The following is a 26,255-nucleotide window of genomic DNA, read 5'->3' as shown; positions in this document are numbered from 1 at the left end:
AGAGAAGACTGGCACCTTGCATCCGGTCTCCTTACGTCTGCTCCCTCAGTGCTCCTCTTTGACCTTGTTTGTGCTCTTTCACTGTAATCAACTGTGCCACAAAGGCAACTATATTCTGAGTCCTAGGCTATGAATCCTCACCTGGTCCTCTATATGAATTATCATAGACAGTGACTTGGAAACTGACTTAAAATGAAATTACACTTAATTCACTTCAAGGTTTAGTTTCATTATAAAATTAGAAGTATATTTATGCAGATTTGAGTAAAGTGTAAAACAGTTAAGTCCTCACATACTGCATGACAAATACTAGTGTTCACTCAACAGTAACAAAATATCCAGGGTTAAAAGTAATCTGATGTAACATGGGTGGTCGCGACACATTCCTTTAACACTCACACTCAGGAGGCAGAGGTAAGCAAATCTCTGTGAGTTCAAAGCCAGCCTGGTCTACAGAGCAAGTTCCAGGACAGCCATGGTGTGACACAGAGAAACTCTACCTCAAAACAAAACAACAAAACCCCAAAGAACAACAAATCTGATGCAGTTATACATCCATCATATTAAAAACGTAAAAGCTTTTTCTAAGAAAATGCTTTTGTTTAAATCAGGAACACTCTCCCTGTGACAGCAGCCACTGCCCTCATTGAGTGCTGTAACAATACACTTCCCAAGCGCTAACATAAAGAAGTGAAAAACCTTAGAAAGTCTCATGTATCAAGCAGAAATCACTTGGACTCTCTGATTTACCATAAACATGTGCTGAATTAGTGCGAGCTGACGACCTCAGGGCACAGTTACATCTTTTAAAATGTTTAAGCATTAACATGACTCACTACAGTTAAGCATTATTTGCTTCTTGCTGAAAAGAGTTTTTCATATGCTACTATAAAAATGATATTTGGTCACTATTGCAGACCCAGACCTGAGTTTAAACAGGTTATTTATTTATTTACAGGTTATGTTATTTATTTACGCTGGTATTTTGACAGGGTCTTGCTACAGGCTCCAGGCCCTTTGATTTGATGATCAAAAAAATTATTTTTAAATTTCCTGATTTGTAGCATTTGTTGACTTTCTTGGTATAAATACTTCCCCTATGGCCAGTTTTGAGTTTACGGTTGGCTCATAAAACTATCTATATACCTAACAAATGGGTCCCGCTAGTCAGTAGGCTTTGGTGCTAGTGAACAGACTGAATTTCTTCTCAAGAGGCACAATTTGACTATACTATGTTAATTTTAAAATTCAAAACAGGAGTTACGTACTCCCTCCCTTGTTTGGAAATGGCATTTTACTCCTCTGCAGTTTAGACTGGCCTGAAATTCCTCAGCTCCCCAGTGGCTGCAGCACAGGCTGTACCGGCCATTCCTGTGTCACATCGGTCCATGTTCTGTAAATGTTACCACCTTAACAATGTGTAAGTGTGGTTTAGAGCACTGACTACATTCATACTGTTGGACAACTACCTCTGATCACCATCCATATCTGAACACTTCATCTTGCAAAACTGAAAGTGCCAGGCTCGTAAAGCCAAGCTCATCCTGGGCCACACAGTGAGCTCTAGACTAGCCTGGGCTAAGAATGAGATCCTGTCTTAAATAAAGCACCCAAGGCTACTAATTGCACAGGAAGTCCTTATTACTCTTTCCACACCATTTTACCTATCTCATGATGTTTCACAATTCTAGATCCTTCACATAAGTGGAATGAATCCCTGTGTGTGTGTGTGTGTGTGTGCGCGCGCGCGCGCGCACGCGCGTGAGGGGGGGAGAAACAGGGAGGGAGAGACAGAGAGAGACAGAGACTGGTTTATCTTACTTGGCACAATGTCACATTTTCAAAGCTGTCAGAATTCCTTCCGTCTTAAGGTTGAACAGTAGCCCCCAGTGTCCATGTCTATTTTCCCTTTCCACTCATCTTGCAGTAAAGTTTGGTTGTTACTGTGTCTTGGCTGCTGTGACTGAAGGTCTGTTTCATGGTTTACTCTTGGTAGGCTCCGTGTTTTCACACAGATCCATTTCATCAGTGGCGCACAATTACACACACTCATATAATCCTTAGTTCAATGGACTAAGTAGTAATAGCTTCATTTGCATTTCTGATTTTAATAATCTAGCTAAGATTGTCAATTATATTGATATTGTCAAGAAACCAATTTTTAGCTTTCATTATTTTCCTATTATCAATTCAGTTCGTCTCTACTCAAACCGTCACTGTTGTGTTCCTTCTGTTAATTTTATTGAGAGTAGTTCCTTATGCTGTTAAGTTTGGTTGGTGTATTTTTTGATGTGTTCATAAGTTTTCTTTCTTATAATATGCCATACATTTTTGTTTTGAAGTATTTTCCAATTTCCTTGTATCCTCCTTTTTTCGTCTGCTGGGTATTTAAAGATGTGTTTAATTTCCACAAACCTTTCATCATTCCAGCTTTCCTTCTATTAATTTCTAATGTTAACTGATAACAGAGAGGATACTTGGTACATTCTTTTAAAAACACACTGGAAAAAACTGACCTAACATGTGGTCTGTCATAGGAAATGGTCCATGTGCACTTGAAAGAAATGTGTACCCTGAAAGGATTGAGGTGTTCTCGTAGACTGCAGATGCAGCTGGCTTACTGTGAGGATCGAGGTGTCTCACAGACTACACGCAGCTCGCTTACTGTGTGTTTTGAGCCCTTTATTTCCTTATCTTCCATCTGAGTGTAGGATTCATTACTGAGAATGGGTGTTGAATTCTTCCACTATTACCACAGAATTGTCTACTTCTCTCCTCAATTCTGGCAATAACTTTTTAAAAAGATTATTTTATTTATGTATATAAGTACTCCCTCTGTTGCACGTATGCCTGCATCAGACAGAAGAGGGCATCAGATCACATCATAGATGGTTGTAAGCCACCGTGTGGGTGCTGGGAATTGAACTCAGGACCTCTGGATGAGCACTCACTACCTAAGGCATAATAAAACAGTTCTTACATCTATATTTGATGATTTAGTCACTAGTAAATCTTTTGGTTAGTATTTTTAAAACAGAATATATTACAGCTAAAAAGCATCTAAATCTTTATTGTGTTTTTAGGTTTTATCAACAGTCCTGCTCAACTCCATTCGTAGAGATCCCCCATTTGTGTGTACTCACAGTCTCTCCCAACATCTGCTCACACAATCAGCAGCCCTACTGCTTTCATACAGATGCCAAGTATATTGATTAGCTTAAACTGAATTAAATGAAAACATTTTATCAGTTTTATTTTCTCTCATGTTGTTTTTAGAAAGAAGTTAAAAAAAAAAAAAAAAAAAAAAAAAGAATGAATAAATAAAGACCCGATTATTTTCCAACTTGGCCAGCAAACACTAAGTATAATCTTTCCTATCTCCAGAGGCTCTAATGCTTTAAGAGGATTTCCTAGGTGCTTTGGAAACATTAACTGTAATAAATCATTTTTTAACGATACAAGGTCAAAGAAAAGTATCTGCTGTATTTTGCATTCCACTGTGGTTCACGTCAGAAGCCTAATAATATTTCCTGCTAAGAAATTTAAATCTTTGTATCATTACATCAAGAAGAGTACAAAATTGTGGCCAGATGTTTCACTTTTTTCATAGAACAAATTTAGTTAAGCCTGGGATAGAAAAAGACTTTTCTAAATATCTCATCATGAAAAAAACAAATTAGGCTCTTACCCTCAGACAAAACCTGAATCCTAAATTCTGGTTCTCAGTTAGGCAAACCATTATCACTAAGTTCAAGCCCTCAGGAAAAAGCACATGGAAGTCAGGCGCAGTCAGGCTAGCGGCACCTGGGAGGCAGGTGCGGGGACCTAGAGCTTGAAGGGAAGCTGACAGCCGGGCTACATCCTGAGATCTTATCTGAAAACTAAACTGCACAGGAGGACGGGGAGGCAGGCAGTCCTTTCAGTCTCCTTCAAGGGAGGAGTCAGACCCTTCCCAGTGCTTCTGGACGGCACGCAGTCTGTGAGAACCAATCACAAAGCAGGTACCTTTATCAGAGAATCTGCGCTCCAGCGCATGGAGATCGGGCAGCAGGTGGATACAGTTAATGCAGCAGTAGGTGAAGAAATCAAGGACAACCACTTTCCCACCGAGATCCTTGTAAATAGAAAGGGGCTCTTCTGTGTTCAGCCATTCCAGCCCTGGAATTTACAGAAAGCAAATTACAACAATTAAAGAAAACAACAACAGCAACAACAACAAAGGGTAATTTACCCAAACCGTCCATTAACATGTAAGTCTTTTCCCCAAGACCAGCATAAGTAGTCAAGCACTTTAAGAGATGCCAACACTTAAGTCTGCGGCAGTTGAGTTAATTATTCTATTTGAGTCTCTTTTCTATTAATAAGTACGGACCGTCTTCCTGATGGCAGCAACGTTAGCTCTGTATGATTTAATGAAAAGGCCAATTAGGCAACTACGTGGAGAGTAAAAGCCGAACAAGGGGTGAGCAGGGAGGTGGGTGAGGTGGTAGCTGGCTGAGAGTGGAAAAACTGCTAATATGAGGCAACCTGCAAATGCAGTAAAAACAAACAAACGTACTACATTCTTTCCAAAGTAGTCTAGCAGAAGTGAATTCCAGCAAAAACAAGAGAAAATAAGATTTTAAAAATCGAGCTGTAGCCATAACTAAGGATGGAGGGACACTGAGAACAAAGGCCAAGATCAAGCGCAGTAAGACATCAAAAAGACCATGGCGCGTGAAGAGTGAACAAAGTGCTTCAGCTAATCTTACAAAAGGTGTCACTGTGTTCTAGAGTGTGAAACCCTAAGTATAAAACATCTGAGATGTAACTTAGAAGAAACATGGTCATTGGTGAAGATCATGCTCCCTTCCCTTCAGAGAAAAACAGGAATGTAAATTTTGTAGTGTTTAATACAAAGTTTACAATTAGTTGGTGTTGATTCCAGCTTTGAATTTTCTACTATAAAGATTTTGTTAGTTAAAAGGTGTAGCATCCCTATTTAACTAATTTAAGAAAACAAGGACCTTTATTTCTGTAAATAAACACAGCTAGTAAAGTATGAACTATACTTTGCAGGAGACAGAAATAGTTTTAAAAAACTAAAAGCTGAAGTTGGCGAGAAGACAGATAGCAGTCCAGCTGCCCAGGGCAGGCTCCCTTCAGCTCTGTTCAGTGGACCCTGGGCCTCGTCAGTCGACTTTCTGATCTCTGCACAGAGAGTTCCTCAAGCCACTTTCACAGTGTGAGGCGGAGCTGCAAAGCTGTGAGTTCCCTTTTCCTCATTCTCAGTCGCAAGGGCTGAAGTTCACCCCTACAGTACATCTTAGAAGCACAGCATGTGGCTGTCCTTCTTTACAGTCAAGAAATGCTGCCTTTTCACTTAAAGGAGGGCTCTACGGTCCCTCCTGTGGCACAGGCAATCAACAACATCGTTATTGTTGAATGTTGGAGCCATTACTAAGTGAAATAAGAATTATTAGAACAACAGCATCATGGGCCCACTGCATTCATCGGAAAACCACAGTAACTGCTAAATGACTAACGCATTCACTGCTGAGATGTAGACAGCAGACAAGGCTTCAACAGCGAGGACCAGTCACGTCCTGGAGAGGACACAGGAGGAAGGCACACAAGTTCATGCTACTCGGAACAATTTTTTAAAACTTATGAACAGTTTATTTCTGGAATTTTCCATTTAATCTTTTGAGATTACCCATAGGTCCCTGAAACCAGACACAAAGGTAGACTGATGTGGTGAAGACTCCCAATATCAAAACCTCTGGTTACTCAATTATAACAAAATTCTAAAAGATGATCTCAGATTCCTATGTCCACTAAATACTCTAAACTAAAGGTTTCAGGCTTCAATGAACATTAAATTGGTACTTTTGGTAAGCACTAGCTATATACCTAATCGATGACACAAAGCCATTAATTATACCCACTAATTAGCATATATATCATGCCCAGTTTGTAAGATATATAAGAATCTGTCTCTATAAATTGTTCAGGTGACTTAGTGAGGGCATAGAGACAGTTATTATATGTAAATTATTGTGACAGGTATTTGCCAGATTTAATGATAATGTATTTTAAGCAGCAATAATTACAATGAATAAAATAAATGACCAACACTTAATGTCTGCTTGTTTTCTAAGAATTTGCCAGAATTACCTCCACATAATAAACCTAAAGGGCAAATATTAGCTCCACTTTTCGAGTGAAAAAACCAAGACCTGGAGAAATCAAGTAGCGTGCTCAAAATCAAAAAGGAAGGAGCAGGGATTTAGTTTCCGGTCGGCCTAGATCCCCCCTCCTCCACTACACTGCAGGTGGCACCTTCTGAAGAATGAGCATTTAAAGTTCCATCGGCGAAGTACAATCAAGACTGAATGTAACTTTATCTCAAAAACGGCTTTGTTCATTTTAAACATCCCGTCCTTAATAATTGGGTCCAGCAGGTATCAGACTATGTAAAAAACAAGGTCTGGCCGGGCGTGGTGGCACACGCCTTTAATCCCAGCACTTGGGAGGCAGAGGCAGGTGGATCGCTGTGAGTTCGAGACCAGCCTGGTCTACAAAGTGAGTCTAGGACAGCCAAAGCTATCACAGAGAAACCTTGTCTCGAAAAACAAAAACAAAAACAAAAACAAAAAACTCAAAAAAAAAAAACAAAAACAAAAAAAACAAGGTCTGATTATTTTCGTTTGAGTAGGGCTTGAGCCACAGTGGTCAATTATGGTACTATAGTAAACTTAATACAAACACAAACAAAGCAAGAAAACGGAAGCACGCTCCCCAAATTCTAGCTGATGGCCTGCTGGTTTATAGCAGTGTGTTGTGGTTCACTATATGCCTTATGACAACGCTTTCAGGAGGTATGTATCCATCTGTAGATATGTACTTGTCTTTTTGAAGTTTCTCTGATGAGGTAAACCTCCATGCAGCCAATTCTTTTGGAATTCCACAGTATTTCAATTCCAGGACCATAGAAGGGCCAGAGGGTACGCCCCTCTCGAGGGCAAAAGGGTAGGAAAGATATCCAAGACCGTCGTGGGAGGAACTGATATATCCGTCTGGGAGATACCTGAACCGCGCCACAGGTAGCAAATTAACTATGCATGTGGTTTCAATGTCATGCCAGGACACATGCCAACACCAGCAGGCTGAACAATGGCACTCCCAACCAAAGGAGGTAAAGGAGCATTGTGTTTAAACTGCCCCGCGCCGGGAGTATCCATTTCCTTCTGTCCCAACAGTTCCCACAGCCAGGATTCAAACCCGAGTACCAAGCTAAAATTGACTCCAAATTTTAAAACTCAATACGTTCACTACTTTGAACGTGGAAACGTGGCAGGACTCGAAAAGCATCAGATCCAAGGACTGTAGAATGTAGTTCAACTCTAATAGTTTATTAGGTGGGCAAGTTCCCTGACCTTCCTGTGCCTCAGTTTCCCTAACCGTGAAACAAGACTAATAAGATCACCCCAGTGGGCGGTACCGGGCGTTAAGAAAGATGCATCTCTAAGAGCTTAAAACCGTCTGTTGCACGTAGAAAGTGATCAACAAATCTCAACAGGGATGAGAAAGAGGTGCTGAAGCTGTGTGAACGACCGGGTGGCCTGGGTAGTCCAGTCAGTGGAAACTGAGGCTTGAGGTCATCGACGTCAGGACAGAGGAGCAAACACTGGTCCCCGCCCTCCAGGAACCCTTCCGAGGAGCGCCGCCACACCATAGCGCCTCAGGGAAGTGGGCGGATGGATCGCGGGGCACCAGGTCTCCAGACAGCTGGCGGGAGGGAGCCATCGCTGAGGATGGGGAGGACCCGGGTGTGCCCCCCCCCCCCCGACGCCAGCCCCTCACCTGCCGGAAACTCGGGCACCGCGAGGTCCTGCTCCCAGCCGTCCACCTTCTGCAGATACTGGTAGACCAGGTCATCCTTCTCCTGCTGGGTGACGGCGTCCAGCAGGGCGTACTCCAGCGAGGTCTGCGCGGGCAGCAGGCCCGAGAGGCTCGCGCCCCGCGTTCCGGGGCCCGCCATGACGTGCGGGCTCTCGAGGGCGCGGGTCGGAAAAGCGCGCCGCCGCCCTCTTGCCTCGGAGCGGGCCCGGCCAGCCGGGAGCCGCGCCACACACGCCTCCGTCGACTCGAAGCCTCCGTTCGGACGCCAAAGTCCAAAGGGCCGTGCTTGCCCTGCGCGTAATTAAACTCCAGAACTGCCCACCCCGCCCCTTCCAGGTCCCGGGCCGCCGCGAAGCCTGGACGTTCAGAGCGACAGATTCGACGCGGGAAAGGCCTCGGGGTCCGGCTCCAGAGGGGCTGGGGAACCCATTCCCTTTGAAGTCCGACACGGTTTCCAACTCAAATAAAGTCCAAATAACTATGTACAACTTAAAAAGAGGCCACTTAGGGGGAAAAAAAAAAAAAAAAAAACTCCTCCGCTGTGCCCCACCTCTTAGATTGGGATCAGCCGATTCGGCACGGCAGTGACAGCGAGAGACATTTCCCGCCAAGGAAGACCCAAAAGGTAAAGGCCGGTAGAGGAATCCTCAGGGAAGTTTTGTTATGTAGGGAGTGAGGCCGGTGTTTTTGTGTTAACAACAACAACAAAAAAAAAATGTATCCTGTGACTCTGGGCGTGCTGAAAGTGCCGGCGCGAATGGAATGTCCCGCGAGCGAGGGAGGTGGCGCGGAGAGGGAGCAGCTGCAGCTGGCCCCGGGGCTGCAGGGCCAGGTGCGCCCACGAGGGACTTCCAGGGCCTCCGAGCTGGCACTGCTCGACCTGAGACTGATGCAGGGCCCCTCGTTGGCCTTTCCCCACCCCAGATCCAAAGCTAAAGAGGGGAGCCTGTAGGGATTTTCTGGTGCCTGACCTCTCTGGAGTTCTGGAAAGGTGGCTGACCATTTTCAGGACAGACAACCCCTGTGGTATGGAGTCCAGTGTAGCCTCAGTACAGTCTCACATGTTTCAACTTCGTTCACTTGTGCAGGATTTGATCCTATGATGGAAGAAGAAATGGAGTGACCCAGGAAACGGAAGCTGGTTGGATATCCATGAGTCACGAAAAAGGGCGGTTGTGGGTTTTGTGACTAACGCCTCTTTGATAACGGTTAGGGTTAGGTGTGACTAGTTTCAGTAGTGAGCTAAAGTACCCAATTGACTAGGGTCTGTGACTGGACATTTGTCCACATGAGTGAAGCCAGGATAGCTTCCTAATGGTCATACAGAGCCTGTGCCGCATTGTTCAAGGCACTGTTGATTTTTATTTTTACAAATCAAATCCTGGAAAATTAAAAACCAAAAAAGAAAGCCTGAGGAAAATGGTGTTACAATATAAAGAGAACCGTGCAACTGTTACCTGTGGTGGGTTCTCCTAATTCTATGTGGTATAAATGGAACAGCAGGTGTTCACAGGCAGAAAGTCTGTGTGCGCCGGCATCATCATCACCAAAGTTTTCAGTCCCAACCAGGTTAGTTGGCTTTTGGTCATTTTTTTTTTTTCCTATTTAAAAAAAGAAAACTGTAAGAAAGAATGGACTCTGAACTTACTAAAGACTAATGCTGTACTCATAAAAATCATTTTGCCATGTTAGAAGACACGTTTTGGGAAGAAGACATCTGGGAATATAAATCTAAAAGAAAACCCAAACCAGCACATCCAAATAATTGTTCTGAAAAGATTTCAGAATCTGTTGAAAAAGCAGCAGATGGGAAATACCAGCCAAAGCGAAAAGGAAACAGAAAAAGAACTACAGGAGATAACAGTGGGACGAGGGGCCACAAAGTGTGCCCTGGGGAATCAGACAGTCAGATTTCTGTGGGTTCCAGTCAGAATCCGAGTTGCGGAGATGAGAGACAACAGTCTCAAGGCAAAGAGACCACTCCAAGAAAGCACTGTAGAGCTCACAGAAGCAAGCAGGTGTCCCCGAGGACACGCCCAGTTTACGAGGGACACTGCCCAAGCTGCCAAATGCCTTTTTCCTCACTGCTAGGTCAGACACCCCGCTGGCATGTGTTTGAGTGTTTGGATAGTCCGCCAGTCTCTGACACAGGTAAGGAGAGCCACGGGGCTGCCCCTGTCACTGTCTCCCCAGTCAGTGCCTGGCTCGTTTTTGTGAGGGCACAGAGCAGGTACTTTATTGACTGAGCCATCATCCCAGCTTCTTGGTTTCTATAAATGTTCACTGAACCTTTGAGTGAGCTAAGAACATTCACTCTGCATGTTCTTGCTTAACTCTGACAAGGGCCATGGGTAGATGGGATTAACATTTTGTAGATGAAGACTCCTACACGTTAGTTAACTGGGCCAATTCGGTATCCTATTTTAAAACTAGAAAGAACATTACAAATGCATTTGGTTTCTAACTATGGCTATGTTGTACTCAGCATGCGTGTCAGCGCACCGGAAGAGGAAGTAGGGGAAGTCTGAAATGACTCAGAGTCTCACAACAATGTGCCAGCAACAGAACTGATGCCATGTTTTTATTATATTTTAAGATAAATGTCATATTTAACACATAGAAAATCTACTTGGACTATATGGAGAATGAGTTAGGACTTTTTTTTGAAAAGGTCTCTCAGCAATGTGAAAGAATTTGTCTAATATACTAGTGCCTTGTAAACCTAATTTTTGATGTTTTAGTCTTGATCTTGGCAACGGCTGTGACTCAGACGTAGCATTGCTGTAGTTCTTAGAGGTGACCATGGCAAGCTAGGTGTGGTGGCACACACCCTTCATCCCAGCACTTGGAAGGCAGAGGTGGGCACGTCTCTGTGAGTTCAAAGCCAGCCTGGTTTACATAGTCAATTCCAGAACAGCCAGAGCTATGTAAAGAGACGCTGTCTGAAAATACAAAACATAATGCTAACCATGGTTTTGTGGGTAGAGACTGCTTTATGATGTCAGTGTAGTCAAAGTTTATTATATAAAATGCTCTTTTTTTCTTTTTTCCTTTTTTTAAAAAAAAACTATTTTCAGACTGTCCTGAGGGTCTTCTGTGTACCTCCACAATTCCTTCTCATTATAAGAAGTACACCCACCTCCTGCTTGCTCAGAGCAGGGCTAGCAATGAACCTGTCGGCACTCCATCACAGGTGTCACCTGGGAGTCTCCCCACAGCAGAGCCAGCCTCTTGTAAGCTTGAGGAGAGCCAGTCTGAGCATCTGAAAACTGAGAACTTAAGAAAAGTTTTAGACGACTCTCTGTTGATGGTCCAGTGCCTAAGAGCGCCTCAGCCTCCAGCCGAAGCCAGCAGGAAGCTTCCGTCATCTGCATGTCCTCAAAGGTCCCTAGCGCCACAGTGCGCAGAGTCCGTTAAGAAAGACAAGCTGCAGGGAGGTGGTTGGCCTCTTGCTGAGGACACGGTAAAGAGCCAGAGCAACTCACAGGGTATGAGTTTGCCGTTGCCGGAAAATGACCTCAGCAGCGGTGAGATCTCGTATTCTCCGCTGCAGAGTGACGAAGAGACTTATGAGGCAGACCAAGAGCTGGATGACTCACAGCAGGAACTCTTTTTTACCCAGCGCCCTGAAGACAGCAGCCTGGGAGATGGCTCTGCCGTACCTGAGGACCTTCATGATCGCTTCCCAAAGGAGCCAGGGGGAGCCCACCCCTCGGTGAAAAGCTGGGCAGCTACGTTTGGTGGCTTGGGTAAAGGCGGTGCTCTAAATGATTCGTTTCAGCTTATCTCCCACACTGAGAGCAGGCTTTCCCAAGATGACCCACCCCACACAGGTTCTGGCTTTTTCTTGTTTTCACCTGCATTGGCAGTGGAACGTGCTGCTTCTAATTATCAAAACACTAAGACAAAACCTGATGAGCCAGAAGAATTTCACTCACTTGGATCAAGTCATCAGAAACAGAAAACTGAACCATCAGCTGGTGGCAGTCAGATGGCAAAACCGCTGGAAAAGGAGGGAGGTGAGGGCCTGTCTTTGCGCCCCACCCAAAGCCAGGTGAAAGGATTACAGGGTAAGGGCTTGGGTGCTAACTCCACCTGCGCCTGCAGAGAGGCAGGAAAGAGTCCAAGCACGCCCCTCACCAGGTCCCTGAGCATGTCGCCCACCAGTCCTAAAGGCAATGCAAGCCAGCCTTCTAAGAAAGTGCTGAAGCAAGTGGATATCGGTGTGTTTTTTGGACTACCACCCAAAAGACAAGAAGAGACACCACCCAGGAAAGGCACGTTAGAAAGGCCAAAAGTCAGTCCCCTCCTGAGTCCTAGTGCAAAGAGGTCCAGGCCGTGCAAGAGGAAAGCGGACGACTCTCCAGGTGACTTAGAATTTGATGGAAGGCATTCAAATGAGAGTCAGCACCCTAGGGAGCTGTCTGGAGAGAGGGCTCGGCAGCCAAGGAAGAGACAGAGAAAGTCAAGTTCACAGGCACAATACCAGAGGTCAGGCCCCCTTAGCAACAGTGCAGAGTTGGGGCCTGCAGGCATAAGCAGAGGCCAAGCCTCTGTAAGACGGACTCAGAGCAGGCCGTGCAGAGGGAACACGTACACTTCAGAGCCGGCCGGTGCTGGGAAGTGGAGAAGAACATGTCCGTTCTATAAGAGAATCCCTGGTAAGTTGAAACACCAGCTTCTCTTACCAGAGAAGACACAGCAAATTTAACTTCTCACGTCTTCATCTCTGGGTGGATGTGTTTGAAATGATTATGTACAGTGTATGTTTTCTTTGCTCCTTATGTTACGTTATGAATCTTTTAACAGGATTGGGGTTGGGTTGGGTTGGTTTTTTTTCTTTTCTCTCCATTATCAACACATTTTTATTATTTATATATATATGTATATATAATGATTAGGCAGCTATTACAGATTATGGGAAGGCGAGTGGACAGTGGAGATTGCACTTTCCCTGGAAGAAGGTAACATCGGTGTGAACAGAATAAAAGCTAGTGTCCAAGCACTGCTGCGGACACACAGCACTCAGCGCACAGCATGTTGTCCCCACCGCAATGCCAATTTCAATGCAGGGTGAGAACTTGGGGTTTTCTGCTTTCGTATATTCCACTTGGCTATCTGCCTGTGCCTGCACAGGTGAGTTCATGGAAAACTGAGCACAGAGGTGAGCTCTGTTACCCAGGCAACCACTGACCCACTGCTGGGAGTGTACGTCAGAGCAGCAGGGAGAGGCTCAGCTTCTACGCAGTGTGTGGAGGGCAGGCCTGTTTCCCATGGTTATAGCGGTTCACTTTTTACACTGTAATTCTGCTCTGTACTGAAAGCCTCAGCAGCACTGTGAGGTTGAGTCTGTTTACCTGCATATCTTTTTGTGACTTTTTGAGACATTTCCTTATTTCCTTCTTCCTCTGCTATCCTGAAAGGAAATCCAAGGACTAGATCACATTGACTGTCTCTCATTTCGCTCTAGCCCTTTGGAGGACTGCACACTTTGACACGTTGCCAGTCTTGCGCCCTCATGGCAATTCATGTCTTTGATGCTCTACACCATGCTCCTCTCAGAGCCTGGCAAAAATAGAGATTCCGCTTGCCCAGCCCTAAGTGTCAGTGCTACAAAGTTATTAATTAGGGCAAAGAAATGATTGATCCATAACTTCATTTTTAATTAGTTTTTGTGAAACTATTCACAGGTGTCTATACTGGGTATTTAGTAGACACAGGAGTTAGTAAATCATAGTGAAATTGAGGGTTAATTGAGAGCAGCAGAGCTGAGGCCCAGGCTTTACAAGGCGCCCAAGTGTGTGAGCACCTGGCCCTGCTCATCCCACCTTGGCATCTCGTTGCAGGGACTGGCTTTACTGTGGATGCTTTTCAGTATGGCGAGGTTGAAGGCTGCACTGCCTATTTCCTCACACATTTCCATTCTGATCACTATGCCGGGTTGTCGAAGGACTTTGCCATGCCGGTTTATTGTACTGAGGTAAGCTCTAGTGTGCTAAACTCTGTCTTTGTGGAATGTTGTGACTTTGAGAAACTTTGGTTCAAAACACAATATTGAAAACTAGAAAAGCCATTGTTGTACTGGAGAAGATGGCTGCGCAGGTTCTACATTTAAGTTCAAAAATTAAATACGACGCTGCCAACAGCCACAACCTGTTTTTATAAACATGTGTTTTACTACGTGAGAGCAATAAATGGTGTTACAGTGTACTCAGTAAGCCACGTTTCACCCAGTAAACATTCTTTTGAGTGCCTAAGTGGATATAGAGGCCAAATACTTAACTTTAGGGAGCTTGTAGCTTCCAGGGGTAACATTTACAGATAAAGCTAAGGAGGAATTATTGCTGCAACAGCAGTACCTCAGACTCTGTCCCCAGATGAGTTTAGAGAAAGTTACACAGTGCAGAATACCTTGACCTGGTTATTAGGTAGTGAGCATTTGACCCCAGTTCCAGGGGCTTTATCTAGAACCCGAGGTAGTCAGCACAGCACTCAGGAAGCACCCTCGCCTCCTGGTGAAAAGGAATGATTCAGATAGTTTGTGGAGAGGCCCAGGCGCCTTGCAAGTATTCTGCCAGGCTTTCAGAAAGTTCAGAGTATCTAGACCACAGCACAGGAAACGTGGACGGTAACCCCACGGTGGAGGGCAGGCACAGGTGAGGAAGGGTTTGTGCTTCCTGGGGAATGGCAGGGTTTCCCCCCCCCCCCCCCCGGGACGGAGCAGAAGAGGGATGCTGTATCTTAGCTCTCTTTCCTGCTGTGGAGGCTTCACATGCAGAGAAGTGGGAAACAGCTCTGACATAGCATGGTTCTAAACTGAGGATGCGACAGCGCCACTAACACACGCTCTGCCTGGCAGATAACGGGCAATTTGTTGAAGAGGAAGCTGCGTGTGCAGGAACAATACATCCATCAGTTGCCCATGGACACCGAATGCATGGTGGATGGGGTCAGAGTCATTTTGCTGGATGCCAATCAGTAAGTATGAAGGGCACCTCAGTCTCCTGCTTGGCACAGTGGGCAGCACACAGTGTCATAAAAATGGTGGCACGGCTGTCTTGAGAGCCTGGATCTAATAAGCTTGATCCTTAACCTGGAGTAAATCCTATTTCTGCTTTTGAAAAAAATAATCTTACTATCAGATTAAATGTAGAGAGATTCTGTTGTCTAACTTATTTTATGCAGTTGACTTATGACATTTTATATTTAAAAATACTTTATTAGTGTTCTTCAAAGATGAAGTTTTCTGTTTTCCATAACATGATTTACATAAGGAAAAATCTTATATTCTACTTGAAAACCAGAGGATTGGTCCTCTGCACCCATCCTACTTTTAAATCTAAAAAAAATCATTCCAGATTTGCAAGATTTGTTTTTCCATGGAAATAGATGGTCTCGGTCTCTCTCTCTCTCTCTCTCTCTCTCTCTCTCTCTCTCTCTCTCTCTCTCTCTCTCCCTCCCTCCCTCCCCTCCCTCCCCTCCCCATCTTCTTTTTTCCTTCTTATTCCCTCTGTATCTCTGCCCCTCCCCTCCACACTGTGAGGTGCTGCACTCTGTCCCCCACACATACTGTGAGGTGTTGCACTCTGCCCCACACACACACTGTGAGGTGCTGCATCTCTGCCCCCCCCCCACACACACTGTGAGGTGCTGTTAGGATTCATGCTACCCAAACACAGCAGTCAACTATGTTTCTTTCTGGGATGGGGCCCATTCCATAGATACCATAAGCATCTTGGGAAAGAAGTAAGGCAAAAGCTAAGTTCGCTGAAGTCCACAGGCTGACATCACAATAGACTGTTGCCTTCTAGCCTTGCTAATGTCTTCTTTCACTGTCAATTTGAGTTCTGATTTTTATTTTCTTTTTTTGGAGTTGTTATTGAAATATTTACTGCAGATTACATAGCACATGTAAACTGTTTGTTCAGCTAGTATCTCACCAACACTCTGATGAGACAGAAGTTGTCCCCAGTGCTCAGAGGCCAGCCAGTCCTGAAGACAGCTCTGTGTTGGAGTGTGCACCCTGCAGGCTTGGCCGCCTACCTGCACACTGGTGGTTGGCTGACGAAGTCCGTTCTCTTGTTGATGCTGACGGACATGCCCTTACTCCACGAGGTCTGTGTCCTCTGTGAGCTCCTCTAAACCGTTTGTGTCCAGCTGTCCAGGTGCTGCCATGATCCTCTTCCACCTCCCTAACGGTGCCGTCATCCTGCACACTGGAGACTTCCGCGCAGACCCCAGCATGGAGCGCTCTCTTCTTGCAGGCCGGAAAGTCCACACGCTGTACTTAGACACCACGTGAGAGACACTTTTTGAGCTCTCCCTTCCCCACGTTAGCCACGCCCTACAGCCAGTTATTTTAAAGAGTGTTTAACAAAAGGATGCTGTTATAAAAATACCTGCTAAAAGGCAAATTTAGAACTGTATGTCATAATTTTTTGTTATTTAATTTTTGAAAATGTTTATAGTATAATCCTGTTACTAAAAAAATGGGGCACAAATATTAGGACAACAGTCTTTAAATTACTCTTCTTCTGGAGGGTCCATATAGTTGGTGGGTGTAGCTGGGAAGAGGAGACAGGCCACTGTGTAGGTTTGTTCATGAGTATTGGAATTACTTTTGTTCCTTTCTTAAAAAGGTAATTTGTAAGTTACACCTTTGAATCAATCTTCCAGTGATACAAATAGAGCCACTAGATGTTTATATTTAAATTATGACGTCTCAGCTTTATTAAGGTATAATTGACAGAAAGAGTGTATATTTGTGGTATATAATATAATTCCACATATTAAAATAACTCATTAATTGGTTAGGAATTAATTATATAAATATTTTAAGGATTTTTTTGAATACGATATTTTAGTAAAAGATACTTTCCAAAAGAGCAGACACGTGAAGGACAGGTCTTTTCACGCTCATTTGCTTGCAGTGACACACTTCATTCTTTCATATGTCCTTTAAATAGTAGACAGAGAAGTAAAATTTTAAAACATGTAGTTTTATTCCTTATACAATTCTGAAATTTTTGTGGGTTTTCATAGAAAGGATTGAGAGTCATTCCCCTTCCTGACGGTTGAGTAACAAAATCAGTTCTGAAAGTCATAAATAATCATTTGCTCAGTATTTATAGCTTTTTACATATTGGCAAAATCACACTTTCCATCTCAAAATATATAGCTTGAGTCCAGTCTTTCACTGGGTACTTTTGAATCTGGGTCCAGCTAGATTTGTTGTATTTCTAGAAGATTTGTTTTTATCTTTTTAATTATGTGTCTGTGTGAGTATGTGCACCTGAGTGCCAGTGGAGACCTAAGGCATTAGAGTCCCCTGGGGCTGCAGTTACAGGGTGGGTTAGGATCTGACTCTTGGGGGTGGGGGGCTGGGAACTAACTCAGGTCCCCTGAAAAACAGTGTGCACTCTTAACCCATGAGCCGTCCCCCTCGCCCCATGTCTGCTCTGTTCTTGTGGTGTATGCATTTATGTATCTGTGAAAGGTAATAACCATATGAATATCAACTTAATTTGAAACACTGGTTTCAAATTCATATTTAGTTTCTTATTAAGTCAGAATTCTGGGCTGCAGAGATGGCTCAGCTGTTAAAGGCTAGGCTCACAACTAAAAATATAAGTCAGAATTCTTTCTTATACATATAATCATATTTTCTTTGATAGTGACTTGGGTTTTAAAAATAGATAATGAATTTTATCATTTTTAACTAAAGTGGATAACTGGGTAGATATATTCTTATTGAAAAGAAAAGTGTTCTAACAGGAAGTTTCTTTGGGGATGATAAAAACATAATAAAAAGATAAGATAGAAAATTATTGTTCTACCCTAAATTGGCAGTAACTGGAAACAGGTATTTTCATTCTAAGCGGTGTGGCATTGTGTGGTTCTAAGAAGCTGGCTTCCTGGTAGTTGAATTGGCTAGTTTCTTTTCTTCTAAAGTGTTACCCAAGTAGAGCCAGCTATCAGATCACTCCATGAAGAACTGTGTTTCCTTCTCACAGATACTGCAGCCCGGAATATACTTTCCCGTCTCAGCAGGAGGTTGTCCGCTTTGCCATCAACACTGCCTTTGAGGCTGTAACTCTAAACCCACGTGTTCTTGTTGTGTGTGGCACCTACTCTCTCGGGAAGGAGAAAGTCTTCCTAGGTGGGTGGCAGCAGTGTCTAGTTCACATTAATATATTATAAAGACCAGATTCTCTTGCACAAGGTTCTTTCAGTTTCCACTCCTGCATTTGACATTTATTTTCTGAAATGGTCCAGTATTACCTTTGTAGAGGGAAAATAATTTGATACATTTAAACGAGGAAGCCAAACTTTATGGAAGGTTTGATAAATGCATTCATCTTGACACTTCTGTCTATAGGCAAAGTCCGTGTGGCACTGTGATCTCAGTCAGCCTGGAAAGGTGCTTACTGCATAGCCGTACCCACCAGGGAACCGGCTGAACAGTGTGACTTTTGCTCCAGGATGACTTTTTCTGTCTTCCTGTTGTTTGGTTAGGTGATAGATGTGTTGTTTTGCTTCTGCTGAGTGCTCCGCACTTCTTAAATATGATGACACTATGTCAGCGTCCCAGGGACGAAGCGATGAGGCTGGGGCGTTAACCTCTTTTTATACTACTTTCTTTTAAGATTAATTTTATTTTTAGTCATGTGAATATGTATGTATCTGTGTCTGTGCATGTGAGTACAGGTGTCCACGGAGGCCAGATGATGTCAGATTACCTTGGAGCTAGATGCTGGGAACCAAACTGGGGTCTCTGCAGGAGCAGTGTGTGCTCTCACGCACTGCGCAGTTCCAACATCTCTGCTTTCTATACTTGTTTTGTAGTTTTTAAATAATAAGTAATAGTCATTTTAAGAGAAATTCTTTGGCTTTCGGGTTGTTAATTCCGCATAGCTAATGAACAAAATAATTGGTTATTTGTGGTTATGATGTGAGTGTATGTTTTGTGAATTTGTTTTTTATTTGGTAAATTCTTATTTTAAAATTTGAGTAAGTTGTAACTTTGTTTATTTAACAAAGCATGATTTTATTGTTTTCTATCTTTTGCTTTGACTACAGCCATTGCTGATGTTCTGGGTTCAAAGGTGGGCATGACCCAAGAAAAATATAAAACTTTACAGTGCCTCAATATACCAGAAGTCAGTTCCCTCATAACTACAGACATGTGCAATTCTTTGGTTCACCTCCTTCCAATGTCACAAATTAATTTTAAGGTAAGCATTCAAGATGTGCGTCTTTTAAGATGAACCAGGATTCGTTTGACTCTTAAGAAATTCTATTAGAATGACGATTTTCACCTGCAGTGGAAACGTAATATTTTAAGCCTTTCTGTGCAGACATCTCAGTCGAGTAGCTCACATTCCCTCCAGGGCCTGAGACACTAGAGGGTTAGCCAAAAGGAAGGGGCACGCAGAGAGCAGCGTGCATCGCGTGCTCATCCACGTGTGTGTCAAGACCACGGCACTGTGGCCCCAGGCCTGAACTAGAACAGGCCGTCTGAAGCGTCTTGTGCGGTGCCGCTGTGTTTCGCGCTGTGTCCCAGGTCTCACTGTAGCGTGCATCCCCTTCTCTAGCTCTGACACCTGCAGCGGAATGTCGCGAGCTGCACAGTGAACGTGGTTGAGAACAGGATGCACAAAGTGTGGCTGTGCTTTTGACATCGTGTTCACAAAGTAACTTTTCTGAAGCTTCTAAAACTAGGAAGCTTGTGCCTCACAGATAGCAAGATAGCAAGAGAAGGAATGCTCGTTCTCAGGTGTGTGAGGTGAAAGTACAATTTCAGAACCTGTTTTCCTGGGCTCATAATCCAGAAAAATTTAGTTATAACCAAAGCAGGGTTTTGCACATTGGCAGTTAATTGAGTCAGCTTGTGAGCGTCTTAGGTTTGGGAGCTGCCCACTTGGTGGGGCTCCCAGGAGAGCTGCTCAGGACAGGTGCTGCTGTCCTGGAGAGCAGGCAGCATCACCGTCTTCCCTACTCGGTTTGTTTCATCTGAGCAGACTGTCAGGGTGGGGAGTCAGTGTTACGGACAGTGAAGGCGAGAGCTTTTCACAAGTGTCCGTAATGGATGCTGTCGGCTGCGGACAAGGCCCAGTGAGGGAAGGAAGGCAGCCATGCTTAACTAACCGTGCAGTAAAGTCGTCATGGGAAGAGCCCAATGGCAGAGAGCTCAGGGAGGAGTGAGAAGACTGTTGAAAGAAGTCACACACGGATGGCCAGCCTCGAGGCAACCAAGGGCTCTACAGGCCCTAACCCTCCTCACAGATGGCCAGCCTCGAGACAACCAAAGGGCTTTACAGGCCCTAACCCTCCTCACACACTTGCATAGCTACAGTGAGCCGGACAGAGGGCAGCTGCGGTTGGTGAGGGCATGAGGAGGTCACGGCCTGCTCCTTGCAGTGGGATTGTGAAGTGATCTCCTTATAGTCAGCTTGGTGCCAACCTGATCAGTCCTGGGAGTGTCCCAGTCTCACCTAAGAAAATCAGATGCACACCTTGCATAAAACTGTGGAAATATCCACAGTAATATGATCTATAGCAGCCAAAAGCAGAGACAACCCCAACACCGTTAAATGGTGAATGAACGGATAACTGTGATGTGTCCATGAAACAGAATGTTTTTCAACTTTGAGAAGGAATGGAGTAGTAGCACACACTACAGTGTGAACTATGGGAAAATATCCAAGATAAAAAGACCAACGCAAAGCCTATGTATTATGTGATTTGATTCACATGATACCCAGAGTATGTAAATCTGTAGGTCCAGAATGTGGGTTGGTGGTCGCCAGAGATTAGAAGAAGGACAGTGGAGAGTGACTGCCAGTGGCAAATGACTTCTTCTCTGGATGATGTAAATGTCCTAGACTTTGATAATGGCGATGCTGCACAGCTTTGATTTTGTAAATAGACTAAAACTGCTGAGTTGTGTCATTTTAACACTGCCAGCTGCTGCCTAGAAGTCAAGAGGAAAAACAATGAAAAAAGCAAAGGAGAGGCCAAAAGGAATGGAGGCCAGAAGGAGTGGAGGCCGGAAGGAGTGGAGGCCGGGAGGAGTGGAGGTTAGAAGGAGTGGAGGCCGGAAGGAGTGGAGGTTAGAAGGAGTGGAGGTTAGAAGAAGTGGAGGCCAGAAGGAGTGGAGGCTGGAAGGAGTGGAGGTCGGAAGGAGTGGAGGTTAGAAGGAGTGGAGGTTAGAAGGAGTGGAGGCTGGAAGGAGTGGAGGCTGGAAGGAGTGGAGGTCGGAAGGAGTGGAGGCCAGAAGCAGAGCCCAGGCTGTCAGGGGGCAGCCATAGCACTGCAGAGGCAGGGCGCACAGATCTGAGGTTCCTTAGAGAAGAGTGTTTTCCTTGTGGGTGGGACTAGGGAGAAACTGGTGACCCCTGAGATAAGGCAGTAACTGGCAAAGTGAGGCCTCTCAGCAGCCTTTCTGAGAAAGAGGAGTCAGATGGCTCCTGCACAGCCAATAGCTTCACAGATTGTTTTCTGGTACTCGTGGCCTTCTTTTAGATTGTATTTTTATCCTTCCACACCTAAACAGAAATAAATCTTAAGGCAACTACAAACTCAAGTACAGTTTTTATACAGGGACTCAAACTGGCTTTAAGATTTGGAAGCCTTTATCCTGAGCACAATTTAGGCTGTGTCCTTGAAAAGAAGGGACATTGTCTTGATGTTTAACCCACTGAGTATACTTTACCACTTCTGGGAGTTGGTATTAAATCCACCCTTTATGAAAGGCTATGTCTTAGCGCTCTTGCATGGTGCATGTCTAAGAAAGTTGAGAAAGGGCCAGCAAAGCTCCAGAGAGTGAGCCACGCCCTCCTGCTCTCCCAAGCCTGCTGGAGCATCCTGCCTTCAGGACTGTCCCATCCTCCCTGAAAGTGAGCAGATGGCGATGGCATTTGAGGCTTCCTTGTCTGATAAACACACGAGTCGAAGCTGATGATTATTGTGATTCTGTATATTAATGATTATCACCAAATTTACCAACCCCAAATATTTGTACTGTATCAGACATGATGGCTTTTTGTTAAAAGACAAACCTAAGTGTTTTCAGGGTATTCAGGGCATCTTTAAAAAGTTTTGGATGTGGGGGTCAGTAATGTGCTTGCTGAACAAGGACGTGAGTTCTATCCCCAGACCCATGTTAAAACAACAGGACATGGTGGGTGCTCTGTAGTCCCAGCACCAGGAAGCAGAGACAGCCGAATCTCTGGAACTTCCTGACCAAGCCTAGGATACTTGACAGGCTTCAGGTAGATGGATCCCAGTGAACTACACACAAGATTGCCCTCTGGCCAGCACAAGCACATGCACACATGTACCTGAACACAGGCACAACACACACACAATCACATGCGTTCTCATATCTAAAGTGAAGACCACAATGCTGCGCATGCTGCTTGATTCCTGCTCTGGCTCATCCCGAGGTCCTGGAGATGTAATCTGGCTGACGACCACCTCTCACTTTTCCCTTATTGACTATGTGTGGTAAAACACAATACAGAGATGCTGTTGGCATTCTGCAGGAAACTGGTGACATTGCCAAGGCATTTTCCCCACAAACTGGTTCCTAATACACAGAGAGAGACAGTCATAAATCAGGGATTCCGCGCTGACTAAATTGTTTATAATAACTTTCCTCACGAGAACAGCCCTGCAGCGGTAGTTAATGTACAGCTTGGGCTGCCGGCCGCCCTTTCTGTAGAGTTGGCTTGTGTAACCGTGAATTTCTATTTGTAGCACTGGCTCATATCTCATGCTATTTTTAGGATAACTAATTTGTCTCATAGGATCCAAAAATTGGTTCTCATTTAATTCTTTCAGGTAGCTTGAAGAAACAAGTAGAGATGGATAAGTTGGTAATAAACGCTGTGCACTAGACCCCAGTTCATGGAGTACACGTATAACTACATGTGTCACTGTGCACAGCCTCTGTTTACTGTTACTTCCTTTCTGGCTGAGGGTAAAATGAGGAAACATAGTAATTAAGCAAGTAACCAAAACAAAAACTGGAAAACTTACAATGCCAGGGACATGGTAATGGAAATGTCTGTAACTCCAGCTCTTAATAGCAAGGTTTAGGAGTTGACTAGAAATACTGTCTTTTCGTGATTGGTATTTTTTACATTTGCTTCAAATTAATAAAAGCTTTTGGTTGGTACAAAAGGAAGTCAAGGAGGAGGGCCGGCTCAGATCCCTAGCACCCTGTAGGGAGCCAGGCATGGTGCAAGTGCTTACCATCCCAGCTCTGTGGGACAGAGACAGGAAGGTGATTGGGTTCCTGGCCAGCAGACTGCCCCAGGTCTACTGACAGAGCCTGACTCAAGGGAACAAGGCAGAGTATGTAGAGCAAGATACCCATATCCTTGCACGCTCGTACACACACACACACACAAATAAAACAAAATTTAAAAGACTGACAAGATAGCAGTTAATTCTGATCACAGTGACCTGAAGACTGAAGGTGAGTCCAGTTCCCGGCTGAGGCTGAGGGGTGCAAGGCAAACAAACGCTGAGAGCACTGCTCCGCCTCTGGGACATGAGGTTTGTCCTGAGTGCAGTGCACGCCCAGCTGGCTTCTCTCCCCCTCCCCCCGCCTCACAACCCTCAGCTTGTGCTCACAGACTTGCGTTTATGTGCATTGTTTTCAGTGCCAGCATCTCTGCACGCGGGTTTAGAAAGCGGTGGGGCTCCCGCAGCTCGCTGGCTATTACGTGGGTTTCAAATGACTCGCCGTACTTCTTTCCCGGCACCACCTTAGCTCGTTCTGGAAAGTAAAAAAGGGAAGCTTGTGTGTGTTTCCCAGAACTGTCTCCTTAGAAGCATGGCGCTGGGTTGCTGACACCAGTCTTAGCAGCAGCTGCTGTCCGTGACTGTCAGTGCCAGGTCTCTAGTCTCACCTTTAATTCCGTATGATCCCCCTTTGACACCAACCAGCAAATCAATGCACTGTTTTTATTCACCAGGGCTTACAGAGCCATTTGAAGAAGTGTGCTGGGAAATACGACCAGATTCTGGCTTTTCGACCCACAGGATGGACACACTCTAGCAACATAACAAGTATTGCAGATATTGCTCCCCAGAAGAAAGGAAATATATCAATTTATGGTAAAACTATTCAAATGTCCTATTTCTCAGTAGTTTCCCCCTTTCCCCACCTCCTTATCTGTGTGTGTATACTATACCGTGTGCAGGTGTAGAGGCTTCTCTACGCCCTGTGGGTCCCAGGGATCAAGCTCGGTCGTCAGGTGTGGCTGCACGTGTCCTAACCACTGAACCGTCTCTCTAGTCCAGATTTCTCACTTGTAATGTTTGTTATTTAAAAGCACTATAAAATTAACAACCAAGGAAAACAGGTGGCAAAGAATTGAGCCCCTCAAGACTTTCAGGTCCCTCCACAACTCTGAATCCCTAGTCAGTCCATTGTGAGCCAGCACAAAAGAGCTGGTGATACCCAGATGCCACCAGCACACGTCACTGCTGTATACTGCGGTTTCCGAGGAAAGGACAGCATTCCCTGCTGCGGCAATGCTGTGGTTTCACGGCACGCTTAGCTGACTGAAGCTGTGAGGTTGTGGCAGGAAGAGGTGGGTTAGATGTGGTGACGGCACGGGTGGCAGCAGGTGCAGGCTGGCTTCCGTGTTTTAGGACCCCCCCCCCCCCCAGAGCTGCCTTAGTAACTTGAGGGTGGGTAGGAGTGTGCTGACCAGAGCACTGACTTTCTTCACTGAGGACTCGTTCTCTCAGGGACTTTCATAACCTCCTCCATGAGGCTTTAATATAAAAAAGACAATACAGGGGGTTTTAGAATCCCCTTTCCCTTCTTCCATACCCTAGAAACCCGGAGTCCCCGCTCGCTTGTCACCCTTCCCATGGTCCTCACGTTTCCTCTGACTTCCCTGAGGGTCACAGCTGAGTGGAGGGGTCAGAGCAGCGCTTCTCAGCCTTCCTTACACTGACCCGTTAGTACAGCCCCTCGTGGTGTGGTGACCCCAACACTGAAGTTATGTTCATTGCTGCTTCATAGCTGTAACTTTGCTGCTGCTATTCGTCATATGTAAATATCTGTGTTTCCTGATGATCTTTGGTGGCTCCTGTAACTCACTCGGCTCCCAAAGGGGTTGTGGCCCACAAATTGAGAACCACTAGTTTAGTGGAGGAAAATTCCAATTAAATATCCTCTAAAAATGATTTCTAGGTATATTGAAAGGTTTTGGTTTTGGTTTTTCTGTGTACCCTGAGTTTTATGTTTTGTTAATGTTTTTGTTTTTTGTTTTTGTTTTTTGTTTTTGTTTTCATTGAAACTGGATTTTCTGTGTAACACTGGCTGTCCTGGAACTCATCTCTGGACACCAGGCTGGCCTCAAACTCAGAGATCTGCCTGCCTCTGCCTCCTGCGTGCTGGGGTTGCAGGTATGCGCCCAGCTGGACATAAGTTTGACTGTCATCAGTAAAGAACCAGAGTCTCTTTGACAGCAATAGTGAAGATTGCTTTTCTGTCTTCTTTTGCTCCGTTAGTTTGGTTTTTAGTAAATAACCTCTTCCCTGTGCTCTTACAGGGATTCCATACAGTGAGCACAGCAGCTATTTAGAAATGAAGCGTTTTGTCCAGTGGCTGAAGCCGCAGAGAATCATCCCCACTGTGAACGTCGGCAGCGCCACAGCTCGGAGCATAATGGAGAAATACTTTAAGGAGTGGAAGTTGGAAGCTGGGTACTGATGCTGCCCCAGAGGTCAGCCGAGCTGTGTGCAGCAGGGCTGGTGGTTAAGGCTCATGGATGTGGAGTGTGTCCCATGACTACTGTCTCAGGACTGACTGTGGCTGTCCTTCCTCTCTGAATAATGTACCCACGACACTGGATGCCGCTCAGAGTCCTCGGTGCCAGCTGAGGATGGATCCTCCCAGTTCCTTCAACCCTCAATCTCCACACAGGCAGCAGTGGTCTGTAGCGTCTGACGGGACAACACCAGAGGGATCCATGGTAATGGGTCTTAGACACAAAGCATTATGTATGTGATTATGAAACAAATATTTTATATGTATTCTTAATAAAAATAATATAGAACTTACTGTAGCATCTTTTGGTGGGGTTTGTTATTGTTTTATATTCCTTTTAGTAGACTTTATTTTTTTAGAACAACTTTATATTCACTCCAAAACTGAACAGAAAGTACAGTTCCATCTGCCTCAAGCCTTATGATTATAGCCTCCCTCCATATAGCGCCCTCTACCAGAATGGTACACACACTAACATTACTGAATGTATGTCGGCACTGTGACCATCGTCCACGGCTGGTGGTGCACATCCTACGGGCTTTGATACATATTTAACCAATCATCAGGGTGCCAC

General features: G+C 44.8%; 2 protein-coding genes across 2 annotated transcripts in view; one reads left to right on the top strand and one right to left on the bottom strand.

The window, feature by feature from the left end:
- The window catches only part of Nhlrc2 (NHL repeat containing 2), a 46,329-nt gene extending 38,236 nt beyond the window's left edge, over positions 1 to 8,093 (bottom strand). Inside the window, exons 1-2 of the mRNA XM_051146842.1 lie at positions 7,846 to 8,093; positions 4,006 to 4,158 (exon numbers count right to left, since the gene is read on the bottom strand). Coding sequence (XP_051002799.1) covers positions 4,006 to 4,158; positions 7,846 to 8,023 — 331 coding nt within the window. The 5' untranslated portion in view covers positions 8,024 to 8,093. The remainder of the gene's footprint in view (positions 1 to 4,005; positions 4,159 to 7,845) is intronic.
- Positions 8,094 to 9,528: 1,435 nt separating this feature from the next.
- On the top strand, positions 9,529 to 25,771 carry Dclre1a (DNA cross-link repair 1A). The gene is made up of 9 exons (XM_051146840.1): positions 9,529 to 10,035; positions 10,962 to 12,545; positions 13,731 to 13,864; positions 14,744 to 14,862; positions 16,042 to 16,182; positions 17,898 to 18,043; positions 18,964 to 19,118; positions 23,871 to 24,012; positions 25,464 to 25,771. Exons 1-9 carry the CDS (start codon positions 9,570 to 9,572, stop codon positions 25,622 to 25,624), a joined length of 3,048 nt encoding a protein of 1,015 aa, XP_051002797.1. The 5' UTR covers positions 9,529 to 9,569; the 3' UTR covers positions 25,625 to 25,771.
- Positions 25,772 to 26,255: the final 484 nt, after the last annotated feature.

Source organism: Acomys russatus, chromosome 5, assembly GCF_903995435.1.
Source record: "Acomys russatus chromosome 5, mAcoRus1.1, whole genome shotgun sequence".
Classification (NCBI taxonomy): domain Eukaryota; kingdom Metazoa; phylum Chordata; class Mammalia; order Rodentia; family Muridae; genus Acomys; species Acomys russatus.
The sequence above is the reverse complement of the archived record's forward strand: the minus strand, read 5'-3'. Positions and strand labels throughout refer to the sequence as shown.